Source organism: Plasmopara halstedii (assembly GCF_900000015.1).
Source record: "Plasmopara halstedii genome assembly, contig: Scaffold_179, whole genome shotgun sequence".
Taxonomy (NCBI): Eukaryota; Oomycota; class Peronosporomycetes; order Peronosporales; family Peronosporaceae; genus Plasmopara; species Plasmopara halstedii.
The window spans coordinates 247,518-269,456 of record NW_020187100.1 but is presented as its reverse complement, the minus strand read 5'-3'; the positions used below and the strand labels follow the sequence as shown (position 1 = coordinate 269,456).

The 21,939-nt window shown below is 44.2% G+C and overlaps 8 protein-coding genes across 8 annotated transcripts; 4 read left to right on the top strand and 4 right to left on the bottom strand.

The window, feature by feature from the left end:
• Positions 1-61: 61 nt before the first annotated feature.
• On the top strand, positions 62-3,463 carry PHALS_02219 (Galactose-binding domain-like; the record flags this gene model as incomplete). The annotated part of the gene is made up of 10 exons (XM_024719412.1): positions 62-449; positions 521-602; positions 667-763; positions 836-913; positions 977-1,116; positions 1,176-1,422; positions 1,500-1,551; positions 1,615-2,075; positions 2,138-2,227; positions 2,294-3,463. The coding sequence occupies 10 exons, from the start codon at positions 62-64 to the stop codon at positions 3,461-3,463; spliced, it is 2,805 nt and encodes a 934-aa protein (XP_024572681.1).
• Positions 3,464-3,620: 157 nt separating this feature from the next.
• PHALS_02218 (PapD-like) lies at positions 3,621-6,822 on the bottom strand (the record flags this gene model as incomplete). Its single annotated transcript, XM_024719401.1, has 7 exons — positions 3,621-3,631; positions 3,700-4,696; positions 4,764-4,802; positions 4,864-5,901; positions 5,980-6,201; positions 6,265-6,449; positions 6,528-6,822. 7 exons carry the CDS (start codon positions 6,820-6,822, stop codon positions 3,621-3,623), a joined length of 2,787 nt encoding a protein of 928 aa, XP_024572680.1.
• Positions 6,823-6,961: 139 nt separating this feature from the next.
• Positions 6,962-8,267, top strand: PHALS_02217 (mitochondrial carrier family; the record flags this gene model as incomplete). The annotated part of the gene is made up of 5 exons (XM_024719390.1): positions 6,962-7,188; positions 7,262-7,317; positions 7,387-7,931; positions 7,995-8,050; positions 8,120-8,267. 5 exons carry the CDS (start codon positions 6,962-6,964, stop codon positions 8,265-8,267), a joined length of 1,032 nt encoding a protein of 343 aa, XP_024572679.1.
• Positions 8,268-8,435: 168 nt separating this feature from the next.
• Positions 8,436-10,010, top strand: PHALS_02216 (lupus la protein; the record flags this gene model as incomplete). The annotated part of the gene is made up of 1 exon (XM_024719379.1): positions 8,436-10,010. The coding sequence occupies one exon, from the start codon at positions 8,436-8,438 to the stop codon at positions 10,008-10,010; it is 1,575 nt and encodes a 524-aa protein (XP_024572678.1).
• A 156-nt stretch (positions 10,011-10,166) lies between these two features.
• On the bottom strand, positions 10,167-13,102 carry PHALS_02215 (Microtubule-associated proteins; the record flags this gene model as incomplete). Its single annotated transcript, XM_024719368.1, has 6 exons — positions 10,167-10,283; positions 10,345-10,566; positions 10,618-10,842; positions 10,902-11,699; positions 11,767-11,862; positions 11,927-13,102. The coding sequence occupies 6 exons, from the start codon at positions 13,100-13,102 to the stop codon at positions 10,167-10,169; spliced, it is 2,634 nt and encodes an 877-aa protein (XP_024572677.1).
• A 948-nt stretch (positions 13,103-14,050) lies between these two features.
• On the top strand, positions 14,051-15,083 carry PHALS_02214 (uncharacterized protein; the record flags this gene model as incomplete). Its single annotated transcript, XM_024719357.1, has 2 exons — positions 14,051-14,382; positions 14,447-15,083. 2 exons carry the CDS (start codon positions 14,051-14,053, stop codon positions 15,081-15,083), a joined length of 969 nt encoding a protein of 322 aa, XP_024572676.1.
• Positions 15,084-20,091: 5,008 nt separating this feature from the next.
• On the bottom strand, positions 20,092-20,432 carry PHALS_02213 (uncharacterized protein; the record flags this gene model as incomplete). Its single annotated transcript, XM_024719346.1, has 2 exons — positions 20,092-20,240; positions 20,306-20,432. The coding sequence occupies 2 exons, from the start codon at positions 20,430-20,432 to the stop codon at positions 20,092-20,094; spliced, it is 276 nt and encodes a 91-aa protein (XP_024572675.1).
• A 489-nt stretch (positions 20,433-20,921) lies between these two features.
• PHALS_02212 (uncharacterized protein) lies at positions 20,922-21,151 on the bottom strand (the record flags this gene model as incomplete). Its single annotated transcript, XM_024719335.1, has 2 exons — positions 20,922-20,948; positions 20,996-21,151. The coding sequence occupies 2 exons, from the start codon at positions 21,149-21,151 to the stop codon at positions 20,922-20,924; spliced, it is 183 nt and encodes a 60-aa protein (XP_024572674.1).
• Positions 21,152-21,939: the final 788 nt, after the last annotated feature.

Sequence of the window (21,939 nt, the reverse complement as noted above, 5' to 3'; positions counted from 1 at the left end):
TCATAGGTTTATTACTTATATCTTTATTTATTGTTGGCTCCTTTTTTCGATCTTATCGATAATGATGTTGTCCACCAGCAGCGAGGCCACGTCCATTGACGCACCACCGATCATTTCAATGTCCACAGACTCGATCTTAGACGCTTCAATATTGCGTGTTTTTGCCGTTATATTATGTACCAAATGCCAATATTTAGAGTTTCCGGGATGTGACGTACACGGCGCATTATACACCGATCGGCTAACGGACGCAGATGGGATCATGCAACACGCCAAGTGCCCAAGCTGTACTGCATCCACAAACAATGCGCGTCCTTTTCGTGACGGATGTCGCCGCTGTAAGTCACCGACCAATGTCGTCATGTGGGTTTGTTCTCTGCAAGAAGTTCAGCTGGCAATCGAGGCTTTCCCCGATTCAACAGAGGAGATCGAACACACAGTTATTTACTGTGAGCTTTGCCTAAGTTCAATCTTTCCAAGGGCTAGAGAGAAGCTTACGACGCGATTGGATTTCGAACAGTTGGCAGCGGTCAATGGCAAACCTCTCAAAGTGTCAAACTTTCAGTTGAGTATGCCTCATGTAGACGGCTGTTTGAGGAAAGGTATGCCACTGCAGGCAGTGGCAGTGCGATTGCCCAAAAGTGAGCTGAGATTTGTAATGGAAAGAATTTACAAGTGTCCGAGGGCTCCTAGATTGACAGGAAAACCACAGTATCGACCCAGACAGCTGAAATTAGTAACACAGCAAAATCACCTGCATCAGGTCTGGTCATTGATTCATGTCAGGACTACTGGACATCTGGACTGAAACGGAATTGACCATTTTGATTCGTAGGTCGCGTTTCGATTGCTAATCAGCGTGATTGGTAATTTTGATGCGAGCTCTCCGGCTGCGAACCAACCAATTCGACAGGTCTAGCAAACTATCAGGATATTGACGAAAATTTTTGTTACACATCTGATTTATTCAATCTAGGTTTTGACCGTGCTCGAAAAAATGGAGCCATTAGGATTATTTATGGAGTGGTCACCACATCGTCAACTTTCACAGACAAAGGTTTTTCCGAATGAAGTAATTGCAAGCTCGTGTTATGACGAGCAGCATGTTGCCTCAAGGTGCGTCACTTAATGACATTAAGCGCTTTGAATTACCATGCTTTGGCTACTGCTTATAGGATTCTGGAAAATGGCCCTAGCTTTTGGAGATCAGGAAGTAAATCGGACAATTCAACATCACAGCAAGATGAGTGGATTGTGTGTCAATTTAGCTCTGCAGTTACGCTGTCGAGTATTGAGATAGAATGGCAAGCAAATTTTGCACCGAAACGATTTTCGGTGAGCATCTCGAGGCATGGTATGCCGTACGAAACTGTGGCAATTGTGATGGAGCCTTCGACCGTAACTCGATTGCTTGTACCAAAGGTATGTTTAGAACGTTTTGCTTCCAATATGGTAGCTTTATCTCGTTATAATTAATGTTTTCTTTGAAAAAACATTAGGGGGGCGTTGTTACTTCGATTAAAATTATTATGTTTTCTTCAGAGGTGGCTGGTAGGTTTAATTAGTATTTTCTATCGCTTGGCTTTTGCTGATACGCAAAGTATTGATGTGCAGGCGAAACGTTTTGCCTTAAATCAATCGTATGTAAGCAAGCGTCATTTCACTTCATTCACACCTCTACTGTGGTAGTGCTGCAAAATATACAGCATTGGCTCTTTGACGCAGCTGTATCTCCTTATCCGGATGTCCGAAATCTTGCTCTAGTTGCTTTACAAAAGCTGCTGCTTGCGTCAGGGTCCCTTTGTGGTCTTTTAAAATTAGTGATGTGTCTTCTGCTCAACACGCACAACGCATGTACGACTCTTACTGCTGATGTCGACGAGCAGGTTTGGGATCGCCTTGATCAGCTGTCTGGGGATGAAAAAGAATCAGCTGGATTATTTCTAAAACACTTGGCGACTTCGGTTCGGCATGCTGTAATTGTAAATGGCTCTCGTAACGGCGCCGAAGACAACGATTTTAAAGATATATTGCGCCGAAAATTATCCGCTGCTGAAAATTGTTTTTTCGACGAGGTGGGATGAGTATCCGGTCTTATTCATGGTAGATGGTATGCTGAGACTTTGTCATGGCGTAGGACACCAATAATTTTGGTCTATCGGCTACTTCGATTACCCTCCTTGTTGGGCGTCCCAAGTTTCTGGAAGCTATTAAGCGTAGGTCACAGGTACAGTAATCCCACACGACTGATGTTAAATTTGGCAAGCTCTAACAAAATATTGATAACGGATAGCTGGGAATGATCATTTTGCTTATGCTCAGCGAAGTGTCGACTTGGCAAATGAAACAGATGCAGAGGGCTGAAGAATTTACTGGTAAAGAAGAGCTTAAACTCATGCAGTTGGAAGAGCCGTTTTCAATTGAGATTTGCTCCGACTTTTTCGCAATTTCGCACCGACTTATAGTCAATATATTGTCACGTTGGCTAACACGTATGGAAAAGCACTTAAGTAATTCTGATCTGGACGAGGGTGAAAACAAAGGCAGCGACACAAATTATTTTGGTCGTCTTGATTTATACAATGCATTAGAATCGTCGTTTAATCAATTCCTTACCGATGCTGGACCGCTAGAATATCTAAGTGGTATCGATGTATCACTAAAAGAAAAACTCGCAAGTCACCCCAAGTTCTCACCTGATGGACTATGTGTCGCCATGCTCGATGTCATTACGTCGAACCTTCGTCGCTTAGTCCTATCTAAAGTCGACCCTTTAGAGATTGGAATTCAACCAGCTCTAGTTAACAGTAAGGACGATGTGTTGTCGGTCCCGCTTGACTTCTACCCCATCGTGCTATCACTTGAGCAGCTTATCGCGCTTGGCGCAAAGCGAAGCGATACTTTTTTTAATGTGTCATTGAAAGCCGCTGCAGCAATGGAAGCTGGAACGGAAGTGTTTTACCCATCAGCTGATCAGCGGACGAAAGTTCTGACATCACGAATGGGAATGGGTGCAACGTTAGAAGTACAAGTTCGCTGGCCTGTTCAGGAGCGTGACCAAGAAGACCCGCGCTACGAGAGGTTGATTTTGATGCTCCAAATCGAATGTATAAAGTTAAGCATGCGAAACTCAATTCGGGGCAATTGGTGCTTCTTCATGCACTTACTAGTGGAGATACCTTCTACTCGAAGTACAGAAGAGTTTTTGACCCAACATTTCGCGCCGTGTATTCAACGTGCTGGGTTCTTATCTTGGCAAGTTGCTGCGGGTGCACAAGAGCTGTCAATAAATCTTCAGCGACATCTCCATTGGAATCGCGTAGAAAAAATGTCTCAAGACTCAGGAGACGGATGGATTCGCGTGTACCCTGCCGACGTCGCAACATACGATGAAGTAGTCACCGATGTCGAAGAATTTCTTGCGAAGCATATTATGAACAAGGCAGAGATGGCACGACCATAGCTTCAAATCTAAGCTGCCTTTCGCCAAATATACCCAATAATTGACGGAAGATTCGGCATGTAGTAAGGTTGCTATCAAATCAAATTACATTCCTCGAGCGACAAGCGTGACAACCGCTTTGTCCGTCACTGAATAGGCAAAAAGCGATGTCGCAACTTTACCGACAACCTTGGGGGTAAAAGACACCATTACTTCAATAAATTTTCGAGGCTCGATAGTTGTCGTGGTGTACGCACATGAAAAGGGATCTTGTAAATCTTGCAAGAAAACTGTCATCCGTGAGTTTGAACCATTGCAGACATACACAGGTACTTCATGCGATTCGCCGACATTGCAGCATCCAAATTCAACAGCTCTGGCGTGAAAATACAATCCTCTTCGCTTCCCACGTTTTGTATAGTAAAATGAATCAGTTTGTGATGAGAGTCGATGCCGAGACCGAGCAATTTCATCAAACGGAGGTAGCGTAAGAAGCACTTGTCGGTCCACCACTACACTTACTTCTCGTGAAAACGACTTTCCGACTTTAACAGTTAGCGATCCAAACCAGTCTTCTACCTGCGAGGAAGGGTCAATGCTAATTGTATCACAAACGAACGGCTGAGAAATTGGAATGATCGAAACGTAAACTTCAGATGCCGACTCGATCACCCCTTTGGCAGGGCGCACCCATAGATTTTCAGGGGTGCGTATCTCATACGACAGCATCTGAGCCGTATTGTTCGACAAGCGTAGCTCTGCTTTTGAAGTAACTTTATTAGTGCCTTTGCTTTGAATACGATCAAATCGAATAAAAGTAGGAATCGCTTCCACATCCTGAGCAGATGAGTTCGTATGCAATTCTTGAACACGTTCACTGGTCTTAGTCAAGTTTCCATCGTGCATGTTGAGTGTCGTGTTTTCTAAATCTTCAAGGGTGTTGTGTCGCTTCACACTCGCTTCGATGACAACTTCATACGGATGAAATAATGACTCAATACCGATTCCTCTGAATTGAAAAATACCTGATACTGCTCCCGCGTAACGGGCATTAAAGGTGACGTGAAATGCATTCGAGGCTTTTGGCCCAAGCTCTAACACTGCCGGTGAGACGCTAAATTGTTGGCACCCTGTGCTAAGTGGAAGAAGTGAGATACAAATACGTCCAACCGAGTCGGTTCCATTTGTAAAGATAATTTGCTCCGTCATAATATCGCCAATCGAGCAAAGCAGTCGTCGGCATCGTCGTGGTACCTGTAAAAATAGCTTAAGTCATCAGATTTGGGTATATATTGAAGCAGATTCAGTGAAATTTTATCACCATAGCCGTCTCTATATCCGCATGACGTTTTCTACAGCACTGCAAATACAAGCCAGATATGTAAGAAATAGGGGGTCTGATGGATTTGAAGTAAAATTACCGCGCTCAGTTGGCTATCATCCGCATTTGGCTGTTCCCAACCTGCTGTGATTCTCGAGTCATGATTACTTATTTCACCGCGCTGACTCTTTACACTCTTGGACCTCTGCGAACTTTGAAGTTTCTCATTGTAACATAATCGTGAGCTACTGGAATCAACGCCACTTCGCCTTAAATTATGTTGGTATCCTTTTGATGGTTCATCATTGACTCGCTCATTGCTTTCATGTCGTCTGCAATCGTTTATATTCACTGAGGCCCTATCGATAACATCTCTACCTTCTTCGTCACTCGTACACTTACAAGTGTCAACTTTTGAGCAGGACAAATTGTCACGAAGTAAATTCTGTAAAGCGGCTTCTTCGTCCAGCAATTGATCACAATGGTCTAGAGTTTCGTTAGATCTTATTTTTTCAACCGGCTGCAAATTGGCGTTGCATGAAAGGTCACCTCGTAAACAGTTTGTCTCGAGCTCGAAATTTTGTAGCCTTCGTAATGTAAGATCAGTCTTGGACAATTTTGACATCTCCCGAATTGTAACGAGCTCCGGTGATTCTTGCGATTTACGTTTTTGAGTGCTGTTCGTCATACGGCCATTGGCTTCAGTAAAGTTAAATGGCCATTCCAAATCTCGGCTTTGGCGACTTCCATCGTCATTTGTTTGTATTACTGAGACGTCTTCTCCCCAACTATCAGTTGTTCTTGACAACGGCAGCATCGATTCCAGAGGTGAATCATATTCTTGAACAAATTTACACGGTGAATCAATGCAATGCTCGTTCTTTCTGGAAATCAACGATGCCATCTGATTCGAGTGGTCAATTACTACATCGATTTCGCGCAATGACTCTTTGATAACCCCCGGTCCCTTTTGCAAAGTTGCCACGTACTCAATTGATGGACCTTCTGAAATATCCAAATCAGAAAGAGACGAGAGTCTTCTAGTTATTATCTCTGCTTCACCAGCAAAATCTTTGAGGTGACGGTTCGACTCATGGTCGACATACCCTTCTAGTGCGCCTCGAAGACGACTCTTCTCCTGCGAACGGGCGTATCATTGGTCAGCATTATCCTACAGTGCTACTTTATGAAGCCACAGTGTAGCATGATTTCAGACCTGTAGATGTTTCAGCGTGTTAGGTGTGAATATAAGTCTGGTGTTATCAAAGTGTACGTCGTAGCCTGACGAGTAAGCTGTGCCTGATCCTGAAAGCTCAGAGTTTCGGTGAGGACGGTCGTAAAGTACAAGTCCCTTTGTTGGATCAGCCGGCGACAACTGCTGCTTGGATGTGTACAAATTCGACTCTTTACTTTTATCTGGTGCGTCATCGATACCAAACTACACGACATTTAAGTCAGACTAATCAAGAAACACTTCTTTATTCCTTCATCCACATCATACCATAGGATCGTCAATGTTTTGAGGCGACGAGAGTTCTACTTGTTCGAGATTACGCGATCTACTCTCGAAAAAGTCGCTCGGGCGGCCGTTGGCGTTAGTCTGGCCCCATCGGGACTCCGCCAGTGCCTCAACGTCCTCAGAAAAGCTAGCACTTCCTCCCAAATCATTTTTTTCTAAGAACTTTGCTGCCGTCGATAAGTAAGAACAAGAGAAAATTAAAAACATACCATGTGCTTGAAGCCTGTCTACGTCTACAAACGCACCAGCGTCGACAAACACGTCCTCCACCGGCTTCTGTGTTTCTTGTGCCATATGAAGTGGCGAAAAAGCATCCAAGTTTGGAAGATCGAAGCTGTCATCAACATACTGATGGCTCTCAGTCTCCACTGGGACATCACTACGACCTTGGTACGCGTGTTCGCGCTCAATGATCGAGATCGGGCTAATTTCATCACCTACACAGCTACGGCGATGTTTCGCTTCCTCTTGACGATGAGAGAATCTCCGCACATTTCGCTTTGTATACGACAGTACTGGCGAGTGTGGCAACGTCTCCATGGTCACCTTCTACGAGTTGTCGCCTGTTTGACTATAAGGATATAAAACATAAGGCGTTTTTTTGTATTTTTCATTTCTTATTTTTTGAATACAGTAATTTTTTTGTGGATGGTCACAATTGTGTTTACGATCAAAGGTCATGGCACATGCTGCACGGAGTAAATCTTCAATTGTTGAGACCAAGATGCTCGAAATCGTCACTCCAGCAGCGGTGACGCAGAAGCCGGCCGCTACCAGTTTTCACGTGTCCACCACCAATTTTCCTTATTGTCATTTTTTAGGAGGCGCAATAGGTGGCATGGCAGCCGCGCTCCTCACATCGCCTCTTGAGGTTGTCAAGACACGACTTCAGATACGCGCTGGAAGGTAGAATCTGCTCAAATTGTTTTTTAAAGAGAGGTTCAGTAGTTGAGACAGTAATGTGATGTGTACTGTATAGCGGATCCTTAAGTACCATGACGACGTTTGGCGTTATGCGCACCATTGGACAAACCGGTAAGTCTGTTGGTGTAATTTAAAAATGATCCTGTTCGCTAGGTAATATATTGGTTCTCGGTGACTTAGAGTCGGTATATGGTCTATGGAGAGGCATCACGCCTACACTTATCGGCATCATCCCGGCGCGTGCCATCTATTTCGGCTCATACTCAACGTTAAAGGAAAAACTTTCCAGTGTCGGCTTAAACGGACGTCTGTACAATTTTGTGTCAGCTGCGGGGGCTGGGTCTCTTTCAGCAACTTTGTGCTGTCCCATTTGGGTTGTCAAAACGCGCCTACAGCTCATGCCAGTGCATACGATAGGTGCTGCGATGACACGCCGAAATGTCTTATCAGTAGGATTTGCGGAATTTGAGGCAGGAATTGCAACGACGGCTAAACCACAGTTTACAAGTGTCCGTCAGGTCGCATTTGACATGTATCGAAAAGAGGGTCCACGAGCGTTCTTTCGTGGATTGTCGGCCTCATATTGGGGAATATCAGAGAGTGCAATCCAGTTCGCTTTATATGAAGAGTGCAAAAATCGCATTGAAGAACCTTCGAGCTTCAAATACTTTTTGACAGCTGGGGTTTGCAAGCTAATTGCATCTGTGTGCACATATCCTCACGAGGTGCGGATCGTATAGTTTATCTTGCTGTTTGCGTGTAATGTATTGACGTCTTTGGTTGGGTAGGTGGTACGGACACGAATGCGGGATCAGCGCGTGCCACTTGATTCGGAAAAGCTCAAGTAAGTTCTCCTTAGCTCTCATTGTTAGTTCAGCCTGCTTTAACGATTTAGCCATGTCTTCAATCGCAGATATAAATCAATGTTTCAGTCAATTATCAAGATTTATAATGAGGAAGGGCGTCGCGGACTCTACTCAGGCATGTCGGCGCATTTGATGCGTGTGGTCCCAAACGCTGCAATATTGTTCATGGTTGTGGAGGCAGTCACCACTAAATAGGCAGTCACCAGTAGCTAGGACCTAGTTTATGTACGAAGTGTTAACACTCAAATTATACAATTTCTTCAGCATGCATCATTTTATCCAGTTATCGTCCGTCATGTGATTCCAATGGTTCGGAGGCATCCATCACATACCTTCCATTTCAATTTAGTGCATTGTTGAGTCATGGCGTCGGTGGAGGCCCAGATTAAAAAGCAAGTGGAATTTTATTTCTCCGACAGCAACTTTCGTCGTGACCGCTTCCTGCGCGAGGAGACCAAAAAATATGAAGGTGGCTTTGTGCCCTTCAGTGTACTATTTACTTTTAAGAAGCTGGCAGCACTTACTGTAGACAGTGCCGTGCTGCAGACCGCTATCGCTGACTCGGACGTTGTAGAACTTAACGAGACAAAAGATGCATTGCGTCGCAAAAATCCGTTGCCGGATCAGGATGATGCAACTGAGCGCATCATCGTGCTAGCTGGATTAGGTAAGGTCATGCCCACTGTTGACGATATCAAGGAAGGCTTGAAGCCGCTTAATGTGGAGTTGCTATACATTGACCGTAAAAGTTACCGCCGCAATTTCTCTGGTGTTGTACACGTAGAGCTGAAAGAAAAAGATGCTGTCCAGCGTGCTGTAGATACTGCAGCCTCACTCAGCATCAATGGCTACGTGCCTAACATTATATCCATGGTGGATTACCAAAAGCTGTCTCATGTCGACAAGGTTGAATTTGACAAAGCTACTAATGCAATGCTCGTAGCTAGGGACGTGCCTATCAAGCCCGTAGTCTTTTTTCTCGACGAGCTACTGCCTATCTGGAAGAAAGATGACAAACTTCGCGCCCGTGTGCGCTACTTTGAAAACACACAAGAGCTTTACCTGTTATTTTCACAAGCTGCATTCGCTGAAAGCGTGCAGAAGCATCTTTTAGAGGATACGCCGATAATTGTGGACGAGAAGAAGCTCACGTTTGAACTGATCACCGATAAGGAAGCCATTAAACTTCGTCCTCGTCGAAATTACAGTGGCAGGGAGGACAGGAACGGTAGTCAAAAGCGTAAGCGTGACGACGAAAAGGTCGTACACATTTCAAACATTGGCCCGCGCACCCGCCGAGACGACATCAAGCGGCTTCTTGCTACTGTAGTTGACCCGTCTTCGCGATCACCATTTATTGAATTTGATGGCTTAGATACGGCATCATTTAAGACCAGCGCGGCTGAAGCGACATCGATGTTTGAAAAGCTGTCAGTGCTTTCGAATCCAGAACTTGGAGGCAAGAAGGTATCATTTCATCTTCTTGATGTGGATGAAGAGCTTAAGGTCGATGTACAGTACGACGAAGGACTTATTGTGCGCTTTGCCGAGGTTGACGGTGAGATCTCTCGTGATGACATAAAGAATACTATAAACGAAAAACTTGGCGAAAAGGCTGCCAATAGTGCCGGTGTTGCTTTTATTCAGTATCAAATAAACGAAAAAGACGGCTATCTCCGTGTCACCAGCCCTGAGCTTGCGAAAGACGTTGTCGCCTTGTTTGCTGATGGCGGGCTGGATGTGAACGGTGTAAAGATCCCGAAGGCCGCTTTGGTGAATGGGGACGAGGAAAAGCAATTCTGGGAAAACGCCCGAACAGCCCGCTACAAGCGCTTCAAACAGTCCCGTTCATATCGTGACCAGCAGCGTGGTGGCCGCGGAGGCCGGGGTGGTCGTGGCGGGCGTGGCGGTCGTGGTGGTCGAGGTCGTCGTCACTAGATATAGTCAGCGAATATGCACTTCTTTCGTCTATTGTCAGCCATGGGGTTCCCGGCTTGCGAGGCATCTGCCGTGGGTACATCTTGAGTGACGGTTGGACGTTTAGATTTGTGAGATGATAGGATAACGATACTAAGTGCTTTAGCATTCGACGGCTCATTTGTCATGTGCAATAACTGACGAGCTGTCGTTTACTTTGGAGCCATTGTCGACTCCAGAGCTCAACTGGTGGATCAATGCTTGGAGGTTTGCTTGCTTACCAACCTCTTCTGTCTGCTCATTGAGAAATGTCAAATAGAATCAAGACACAAACTATTATCATATTCCTGCTCACCAAATGACAAATATCCGCTTCGCACTTCAGTATGTACTCGTCCTTCGAATTGACTAACAACCGCTGCTCAGCCACTTGAATTTCAAGCGTAACCATCATACTTTCGAGTTTTCGATGAGCTTTCTTGAGTTCATCAAGCTCCCGACTAACTGTGCATCGCTTCTCGTGCTCGTCTCCCAGCGCATTTTTGTATTCTGCTACAGCGTCATCAAGTTGTTCCACCTGCATGATATCAATTAATGTGCTCATCACACTACATAAGACAAAACGTACCTTTTGCGCCAACTGATCAGCAAGCTCTTTCTTGCCTTGCAGTCTTGACTGAAGTGCAACGCTCATCGACTCCAGACCAGCCATCTCATCTCTTATCGTGTCAACTTCGCTTTCGATGCTCATCTTATCATCGGCAAGAGCTTTATAAGCCTTAGATAATAAGACCAGTTCCTTGTAAGTGCTTTCGTTTGTGATTTCCTGTTCCTTTAGCTCACTTTCCAGTCGCTGATTGATCATTGAGTTTAGCTTTTGGTGAAGAAGCCATCTGGAAAACAAATACGTACTCTATTGTCATCGCGAGCTGACGCAAGCTCTTCTCGCTGCGTTGTGTAGTCTTCTGAAATGGCGGCGATTTTCTCACGAAGCTCCAGCAATCTTTTTTCTCGAAGCTGCATCTCTTCCATCACGGTCGAATGGGTCTGAGCAATTTCTTCGATTCGAATTTCTAAAGCTTGAATTTTCCGCTTGTGATCAGTATTTTTTTCTTCTAGAATGCCTCGCTTAGCCCGACTTTCTTGAAGTAGTGCTTCACGCTGCTGAAGAGTATCAGTTTGCTTGTTCATATGCTGACCCATGCTCTCGCATTGAAGTGTAATCTCGCGCAGCTTATCTTCATATGCATCACGTATTTTCTGCATCGCGTCGTCTTTTTGACGAATCTGATCGATGAACTTTTCTCCAAGTTCTGCCAGGGCCTGATCTTGCTGTGCTTTCAACTGATCTTGGAAATGTAGCATTTGTTGCATTTCAGTTTGAAGTTTCTCTATTTTCTTTGCACTAACATCAGCACTCGCTTGTAATGTAGCAATAGTCGACTGAAAGTTCTCGTAAGAGTCTCCTACTCGCTGGTTTAAGTTAAAAATTTCCTCAGACAATTCAAAAGCATTAACATGCTTTTTTTCGGACATAGTAAGCAACTGGGTCAACAGCAGAAGAGATTCCACGACAAAAGTTTTGTCAGTACGATTAGATAATGCAGCAGCGAGCACCTTCGAAACTTCAGATGACCGCAGAAATAGAATCAAGGTGCGCTTTATCTTCTCATCCAATTTTTCGTCAGACACTAAACTCGATAGAAGAGTCTTGACAGAGCAACACCACGAAAAATCAAGTCAATATATGAGAATGCCAGGCTTGATGTATTCTTACCATCAAATGTATAGACAATTGAGGCTGAAAGCATATCAGAATTTGAGGATCTACGGAGCCAGTGAGAGCAGACTCAGCTTGAATTAGTGTCGCACTCTGTTGAGTGAAGTGTGCAGCTGTTAAAGCCTGCCACAAAAAGTTTAGATGGCTTCGTACGTACCTGATTAAGGCTGATCTTATCAGCACACAGTGAGCGTATAACAGGCAATGAGCTCAGTTTGGCCAGAACATGACACAGAACCACACTTTGGAGATAGTCGTCAGAGTGGCTTAAAACCTCGAGGTTTCCAGAATTTTGCACTACTGCTGTAGCATCGGCGATGCACCGCGCCATTCCACCAACAATAGGGTTCAGCCGTTCTGTAGTGGCAAGAGACTCAAACAAAGTTCGAAAAGACAAGACGTCGTCGCCTATCACTTTTATAATTAGTTTAGCAGTCATCGTTGACACCAGCTTGGATGGGTGAAGGGTTGTTTGAAGAACACGGTAGAGAATGTCCAAATCAAATAAGCTCTTTGCCACAATCGTCTGAAAAACATGGTTGAGCCGGACGACCGAAGCGAGAAAATGGTCAGCGATCAAAATCTCTTCGGTATCACCGTTTATATTGATTGACATCAAGCAGTTATCGACAACTACCAATGTCTTTTGATTCTGCTTGAGCAATTCCAGAATATCTTCACGTATGCCAAGATCACAAAGTAAGTCGATACTAACTATCGGCAACATGGAGGGTCGATCCAGAATTGTATTGGACATCGACATACTCTCATTTGCGTCTGTACGCCAACTTCCATCCAACACAGAAAATATCAATTCGAATGCCTGTTTTACGTTCTTCTCGCTAAAAAGTTTGCTTCCCATCGAATCTAATAGCACGAGACGCGCAAGGATCGTCATGCTGAATACTAATAGCTCTGGATTTTCTGTGCTGTTGAGTAAAATTGTCAACGAACGATACAATTTCTTGATCGTTTTCAATTCTTTGAGATATATTTTAACACCAGCACTTATTTTGATCAACTCTGACAACACGAGAAGCTGCAGCTTGAGTCCTTTGTCAACTTCGCAGCCACTTCGCACCGCCAAACATGAAACACTCTGGACGAGCCATTGCAACAGCTTGCACAATGGTTGCGAAGGGTATCCAATTGCGGTGTTTCTTGCGAATAGGTAGTAAATCTCCAGCAACTGTAGCGAATCCTCTGATGACTGTTCATTCTGCGTTAGCTGCGAGTATTGCGTCAAGTTATCCTCCTGCGTGAAATAGTTCGATCCAACAACAGCCACGATATTCTCTGCCACTGTTTCTAGCAGCTGAAGACAGAGCGGCATGTGATTTGCAGCAAGCAATGCATTGCATACTGAGAATTTACGCGCCGATTGGTAGAGATCTGAGGCCGTAATGGTACTTGGAGCTGCAAGGTAATTATTTGCAGCAGCAATTAAAGATGACCTGCTTATCTGTGCGAAATTTTTTTGTATGGATGCTTGGCGGCTGGAGATGCCCCGGGCAGAGGGCGTGAAAGAGGCGTCCATGCTCACTACAAAACTGCTCTTTGAATTTGAATTTGTGCGTACTTAAGCGAAATTTTTGTTGTCAACGACAGGCAAATTGAAGATAGTTTCCTCGGCATCAAAGTGAAGTCCTCCTCAAAGTGAAGTCATGGCGGCATCAAAGTGAAGTCCTCCTCAAAGTGAAGTCATGGCGGCATATCCTCAACCTTTTTTCGCCGTGACACCGTCACTGAAATCTGTTAGATTTTGAAATCAAAAAGAGTCCCCTATAAATTGCGTTTCAAGATCTAATTAGTTTGTCATCACCACTAACCTAGCGCTGGGTGCTTATTTCATTGAAGTGTGCGTATATATAACATTATTGTTTCTCGTACTTATACGTACTCCCTCTGTCTCAAAGTAAAACCTGTGTTTGAAAAAATTCGCAAACATAACGAGATTTTTAACCGGAATCCTTTGAAGTCAATTTTGTTAGGCGCAGAACAATACTCCGTGAGTGCTCCCCAGTTTTTGTGCCCAACCAAAGTTTTTATGTTGAGATATCTACTGCCAAAAATCGAGATTTAGTCCGTCTTTTTTGGGCACCGCTGGTAACATCAAAATGGAGCAGTTGGAACCCGTCGCTCTCATGGCCATTGAGAAACATCATGACAGTTCATCAGAGATCGTTTCAGCCAGTCCAGTTGGCGAAAACCGAACAGAAATCCCTGATAACAACGATCCAGAACCACGCTGTACTAACAAGAAAAAAGCCAGATTTAACTGATGAGCAACGAAGGGCTGTTTACGAATTCTAAACAAAAAGATCCAGAGCGATCTTCAAAGCTTGTGAAAGGCGCTTTAAGCGTTGCAGCAATGAAATTCGGTGTAACAGCAGACACTGTTAGTGCAATCTGGAAGCGTGCACAGCAGTTCCTCGCTGATGGCCACATTTCAGCCGATCTTGGATCGTTCAAATGTGGACATGTTGGAAGAAAAAAGAAAGATTCTGATGTCGACAAGGTCAAGGTCAATTCACCTGTGGATCGTCAGAATATTCGGTCACTTCCTGCCAAATTGAATATGTCGCGCCACTGTTCATCGTCGCCTCAAAGAAGGTCTGATTGTACCGCATTCCAATGCATTCAAGCCACATCTGAATGAAAACAACATGATCGAAAGAGTAAAATTTTGCCTCTCCATGTTAGATCCTGTGCAGGCACCGCTCTTTCAAGATATGATGAACACGGTTCACATTGACAAGAAGTGGTTTTACATCACGAAGACGAACGCGAAATATTATCGCGCTCTCGGGAAGCAAGCCCCACATCGAACCTACCAAAGTAAGCGTTTCATAACCAAGGTGATGTTCTTGGCCGCAGTGGCTCGACCTAGATTTGATTCTTACCATCAACGTAAATTTGACGGTCGAACTGGAATGCTCCCGTTTGTCTATCAAGAAGCGGCGAAACGATGTAGTAAAAATTGTGAAGCGGGAGCGTTGGAAACGAAATGCATTCAGTCGATTAGCAAAGAGGAAGTGAAGAAGAAACTTATCAAATGTGTTCTCCCTGCAATAAGAGAAAAGTGGCCTAAAGCGTGGCGTGGAAAGACCAGCGATCGAATCGTCATCCAGCAAGACAGTGCAAGGCCACATCCATCCGGTGACGGTCCTGATTTAGTCAACGAGTTGAAGAAAGACGGCTTCAACATTTCGCTGCATTGTCAGCCTCCTAACAGCCCCGATATGAACGTCTTAGACCTTGGGCTGTTTAGGAGCATACAGTCACTTCAGCATCAGATTCCTAAAAAAAAATAGACGGGCTGGTATCAGCAACAGAACAGGCGTTCTGGTCAATGGATCCAGACACCTTTAACAACATTCTCTTAACCTGGCAAGGTTGCATGTTTAAAGTCATGAAATGCAATGGTAACAACAAATACAAAATTTCTTACATGGGCAAAGCTTCCATGCAGAAAAGAGGGCAACTGCCGGTCACACTCCAATGTCCTCAAGAGGTTTTAGCGCAAGCTAATGCCTTCATTTCCACTCAATAAACATCCAACCTTGACATATCCGGGTTTTATTCTGAGACAAAGATTAAGTGCATTCACGGGTTTTATTTTGAGACAAAGGGAGTATTAAATAGGCTGCAACAGAATCTAATTGTCAAAGATAGTAAAATTATTCAGACACAGTTTATCCTAAACTTAATTTAAAATATAACACTCCTGTTGTTTTCAGTAAATCAGTAATTGCGTCATCCGATCACCGAGGTCCGTACAGCCATGCCAATTCATGTCCGCTGAACACAGATTAGGCTTGGACGCTCTTAATAACCCGCACGAGTTGAGCACACAAACAAGACTACTACCTACTTCAAAAGACTCGCGGTTTCGCTCCTGGGTGGAGCGTACGAACCCAACCTCTGGTTGTTTCTTATGCAGATTCGTCGAGTTGGGGCTTTCTGTGTGCAAGGTCACAGCATCCCTTTGGACTTAGTAGCACTTGTCACTATTGATGGCTACCGGTTTCTTGCAGCTCATACCGATTTCCGTGTATTTTGGGAAAATGGAGCACGAGATGTTCGATTACCTGTCTCCAAGAGAGCTAAACACACCTAATTGGCTCATGTCTATCGTAAGCCCCCAATGTATAACTGATCTGGCGGTTCACTGGATCAAAACGGTAATCGCACGCCTGGAGGCGTTTTCAAAAGGATGATGTGCTGGTGAGGCACCTCGAGGAACGCTCCAACCAAGTGGTCGTGCTCGTCGCTAATTACGCGTTCAACCTTTTGAGACAAGTGACGAAAAAAATCCTCTCTGGAAGAGAAAACATGGTCAAATAATAATCATGCTCTAGACGAAGCCACAGATTGTTGCGCTTGCAATTTAGAAGCCGGGCGTACACAAGAATGGGTAGAAGATGCACTAAGAAGTTTTAAAGCGACAAAAATTGCAAGTGTTTGCACTGCCTAAACGGGCATACCAAGCACGTTCCAATTTCTTGTTCGCTTGTCAGGAGGGTTAGAAGCTAGCGTAATATATCCAGAAACTGAGAGCTCTTTTTGGTGCCTTCTTTCGGAGGCGGTAACCTATACGACCGGAATGGAGAGTCGTCGTACAGGTGCGGCGTCTGCTCTATCTTTCTGAAAAAAAAGTAGACGTCACATCGCATGTGAATACAGACTTGGCTCACAAGCGTTAATTGAAGTATCGCTGGCGAAAGCTCGTCGAGCGATAACAACAATATACTTTGGTAATGCTGGTAAAAAAGTAAATGATTCCTTAGCGGTCTAACCGCTCTGTGGTACTGTAAAAGCGTTTTAATCGTGGGAGTGCTAACGATATGCGCCCTGTGTTCCCTTCTCTGTTGTTTGGTGGTACGAAGGTTCAAGCTGTGGCGCAGGGGTTATCTGTCAAACAGTCGCGGCAAAACGTTAATTTCAAGCAGGCTCAAGAAGCCCACAGAGGAAGAGTCGGTACTTTGCATATCGCAGACATCGAAGTCAATGGGGCACATCTTAATAATTAGTGACTCTCACTAAGTCTAACAGCTCAGGATGTTTGCTGCCAACATCAACGTCCCGGGATTCAAAAAGCGGTGATATATTCTGATAGATTCAATAGCGTCGCGCAATTACATAGGACGTGTGATTGTCGAAATGGTAAACAGTACGCGAGGCATTGATAATGCCAAAAACGGGTACAATATGCATACGTTTTGCGATAGGTACGCCTGTTCCTGCTATGAATTGTAATCTGGAACATTTTTACTGCGCACAACGTTGTCCTATTCTGCACATGATGGGATGCGCAATGTCTTGATAAATTTGACGTGGCTTGAACGCTACAAGCAATGGACCGACTGGAAGCCAGAAACTTGAGGTGTCACGCAATTCTCTCCAAAGGAGCTTCAAAGTGTCCGTCATCTGACCACGCTGGAGATCAGAACCACTTTTGGTGCGGAAAAGAAGCGACAATTGCTTCAATGCGGGAAATATGGACTGTCATTTTTTAGCAATGATATTGTTTGGTGCCTGGAGCAGAGCTCGGAAAGTAGAAGCGGTAGCGCGTTCAAGGATATACAAAAAGACGCTTGTCTATTTTAATTTTCGAGTGATATCTGCGGAGACAAGAGTACAAGATTATATGACTTCTTCACTGTATCCAATTGCAAGGCGGTGCGATTGCGGAAAGGTACTGTAGAAATCGGACGAGAAGCTAAGCTCCTTTGGTTTGCATGATGCCCTTGTGATAGTTATTATAAATTGATCGTGAAAGACATGCGGTGAGATAGCTAACAGGATGCTCTGGAAGTTACTATTTGTACCGCATGGATTGTCTAATGCACCAGTGCCGTTCAATTGTCTGCGTATTCAATTGATTGAAGCGCAACGTGCCAATGCACGGACATATTCCAGCGATGTGTTCGTCCATAGGTGTACAGAGCTTGGAGAGTCGAATGTTGATAACCAAATTCATCCATTAGACTCTTTGGAGCAGTGATCAAGTGTTTGCGCCTTCAAAATGTGTAAGCCAAATAAAAAAAAATGAAGCCGTCAAAAAGTTCTGATTAAGATGCTTCGTTGCAAAGCCGGGGGATATTACAACGATCAAGGCCATCATAACCTGGATGATTCAAGGGGAATTCATGAGGTGGTTTGGCTTAGTCAACTTTTTGCGCAAGGAAAGTGCAAATGATGCTGACATCTCGCGAATTTTGTTAAATGGCGACGGTTCGGATTAGAATAGGCGGCTCTGGAGGCTGGGAAAGAAATCATCGTGTATGCCTTGGGTCTGGAATGGCCATTAAATGTCGTCAACCAATTTCAAAGGCTGTGTTTGCTTCAAGAAAATGCCGATGGGTATAAATGTGTGATTGCGTTTTAGTCTCACCGGTTTAACACTGCACAGCAAAAATATACATTACCCAACAAGAAGGTAATTGCAATCAATTTCGCTTTTATCGAGTACAAGATGCTCCTACATGAATTAAGTGGATCTGTGGTCTCTACAGATAATGGGTCTTTGTGCAGAGCAGCGTTGGTACCACATTTCTCACATAGAATATAAAGTTGTTATCGTCTAATACCGAGTAACATTCAAGGTAAAGTTTATGCCGGGTCGGTTTGATGTGGTCGCGGCGCGTCTCCCTAGCTACAAACTGTCGAATGATACGATATTATCGGTGCCGATTGATAAAGCTGTGTGGGTCAGACGACATATGAGGTGCTTCCTGGAAGCTCTGGCAAACAAACGGTTTGCGTGCTCGGATGCTGCGTTGCAAGATCGCTGCTTACACGCAACCCACGCCTCTGCAAGCTTTACTACGATTTATACAAATTACTTATTCCTTCGACATCCGTGTTCCATCGAAATCGCCGCAAACTGGTTTGTGTCTCGGGTAGAATAGGTAGTTAACTCGATATGATTCGGTGATCTTAACCCGGCTACACTTCGAAGCAAAATCAGTGCACTGACATGTTTGAGCGTCAGAAGCGAGTGCGCGATGGCATGGCGGAGAGTCGTGAATGCGCAAAAGCATTACGCAAATGTCAGATGCAGGGGGATGACGTGACTATGTAGTGGTAGGGGTCCGACCATAACTTTTCATTTGAGACCTGAGCGGTATATGTATCAGCAGGCTCATAAGCATCAGAGCTGTTGTAGTATAAACTCAAGGCGAAAGAAAATCTCAGCCATGATGTTCATATTATACTTAAAAACGTTCAAGCATTAAGCGACATTTCTGGCAGGTATCTGATAAATCGCAACTTGCTTTGGATTTTGCACTTTGCAACGGATCAAGCTGCTTATGAAACAGACTTTTACTCATTTGTAATAAAACTAATTCTTCACTAGCCTTTTAGCAGAGGATCTGACCGCTCCTTGCTTCGAAGAACAAGCACGATGTGCGCATCTCACGCGAAGGTGAACACTGGGTGCATTCAAGCCTGAGATGGGCTTGCAAGGGTGTCCCTACTAATTCATTCGATCCTGATTACAGCCCTGTAAGCCCTTTGCGTATCACATGGAGATGAGCTATTCCTAACAGATCAAGTAGAGCCTGCAAATGACGACCCTTCCAAACTGGTAATGGCTACACGACTCATGCTGTTAGTCATGGCACGCGCCCGATACTGACATGTTCAATTATCTGCACAACTTAGCGATGCTATCGCTTGGAGTGGTTTGAGGCACCCTACCGATTCTGAAGCGTCTAGCTTTCCATGAACGGAAGGTAGCTCAGCTTAGGTAATGGTTAAAACGTTGACTTTCACAACAGAGTGCTTCGCATCGTGCTATATCGTATTTAGCTGAACCGTGGTGCGGCTGTAACACATCCAAATAGGACTCACGATGTTTCGCACCATTCCGGAAACTGACAGGAAGCACGCTCGCTTATAAGGTGTGCTCGTAAACAGCCCGGTGTAGCGACGTCGCAGTTAGTCTTTTGGACTACAGACACTGCATGTGTAGGTATATATACAGGAGTAAGACTACCTAGATGCTTGTTAATAGAAACAAAAACTGAGTGTGTACAGAATCAGCAACAAGAAGGCAATCGCGCTCACAAAGAATCTCAAGCTACCAGAAGTTCCTGAAATGATAACAAACTTATTCCTCTAAGAAATATCGTGGCGATTACGCCAACCAACAAGTCTATCCATACGAAAGTGAGTCGTATCGATCAATGCCGGCAGATTACAAACCTCACATGACTAGATCATTGCGAACTTGAGATTGTTGAGGCGCGCCAACTCTACCGGAAGCCCAAGCGCGTGTCTGTTGGGAATAAAAGACGTATGTCGGATGCCCTTTCAGATATTGAACATTAAATCGGCCTCATCAAGCGGTTTAATACTGGCTAGCTGCTTTGTTATCTTCAGAGTGAAGGATAACTCATTATCAGGACTTTGGCAGAACGCTCCGCTACCGGGATGATAACATTCCGAATTGAGAAAGCCCACTATGAATATGTAACATATTTTCAAGTTATCAGAGAGACGGAAGTGTAAATCAATCATTTCATACTCCAACTTATAAAAGTCCATTGTAGCGATGACGCAATCGCCTTGATGATTGCAAACATTGCATCTGTAGTCGGTGATTGGTGCTTTATCGAATTAGATCCCTGTACAATTTTATCTGCCTGTGGCATCTCTATGTTGTATTCATGTATTGTGGGTTTCAGTCGTTATTTTGCACAATAGGTGTATGACGTCTTATCTCAAAATTTTCGATTTTGCAGAGTGCTGTCGAGTATAGTCCATTCACAAGACAGAGCTTATTAACGCTGTCAAAGCAGCAATGAGTGTATCAAATGGGGTGAATCTTCTGAAGATGTATACTTCGTCAAATGACGCCAACATTATTGCTGAAGCGTCGCGATAGCTCTGATGAGAGCTGTGGAGGACACCCCTCACCACGCGATTAACGCGTTCCGCTTGTATATCAATCGATAGATGATTCAAGTTGGAAATATTCGGTCTGATGCCAAGTACCTTGAATAATGCTCGTCAAAATTGCGTTGCATTGTGTGAATCTCAACCCGGTATTTTACCAAAAGCAAAACGTTTTGGCTAAAGATGCACAAAAAACAGATGGGTCGTATATATATAAACAGATGGGTCGTATCTATATCTGTTTTTTATGCATCTTTAGCCAAAACGTTTCGCTTTTGGTATATATATATATATACATATCAATAATTGTGTCGCTGACAGCAGCGAGGTCAGGTATTTTTCTCAAGCGGAATGAAAAATTCTCATCGGTATAAACGGGGTTGCCTTTGGTTAAAGCAAATAAAATGGATGGCATAACGTGCCATAGCGTGCGGCAAACATTGATACTATAGACAGATGTCACACGCGAGCACATAACTGCTTATCTATTTAAGCATGACTACCAGTAAATTAACAATTATTGAGCTGCGCGCCTTTTCTTTATCGAGATGTCGTCTTAGAGAAGTATCATGTGCTTCGGAGCAAATATTGTAAATAGGAATACCCATTCATAATGTGTCGAGCAGAATCGCGCCGTAGAATACAGCAAATCTTGATATAAGAAGTGGTGACCGAAAGCATGGCATCGTCGCTGCGTGATGCCAGAATTGTGTTATAGAACACTTTATAATTTTAGCGACGAAAAAGCCCTCGCCACCACATTAAGCCGATCAGGCTTTGTACTTCACCTCAGACATATTATCAGCAGAGATAACAAGTAATTTGCCGTTCTTCGTAAAGAGTGTGGCGACGATGTCGTTCTTTCTAATGAAACATGATCCGTGCAAATCACAATGGCTGGATAGCTGGTACTCGAATAGATCCTGATTTCGCATCCTAGGGACGGATATTCGCTGATCTCATGGACTCAAAGAGTTACAAATGATGAATTCCATGGTAATTCAGTATACGTCATTCGAGCTGGACAGGAAGACTTGTCTGCCATAATGTCTGAGACCTCGAGTCGAGCAGGCGTAACACAGGGTATTCTTCAGGGCAAGTAGTTCTTTGTCATAAACTGTGTAGTTCTTCACTGCAGCTTTCAGCTGGCGATACTGAATCGGTATCAATCGTTCAACCCCCTCGCGCAGTCCATGCGTTTTCTCTCAATGGAATAGATGATGGCAAAAGGCCGAATTGGCACCGACTATGTAACGGGGTTAT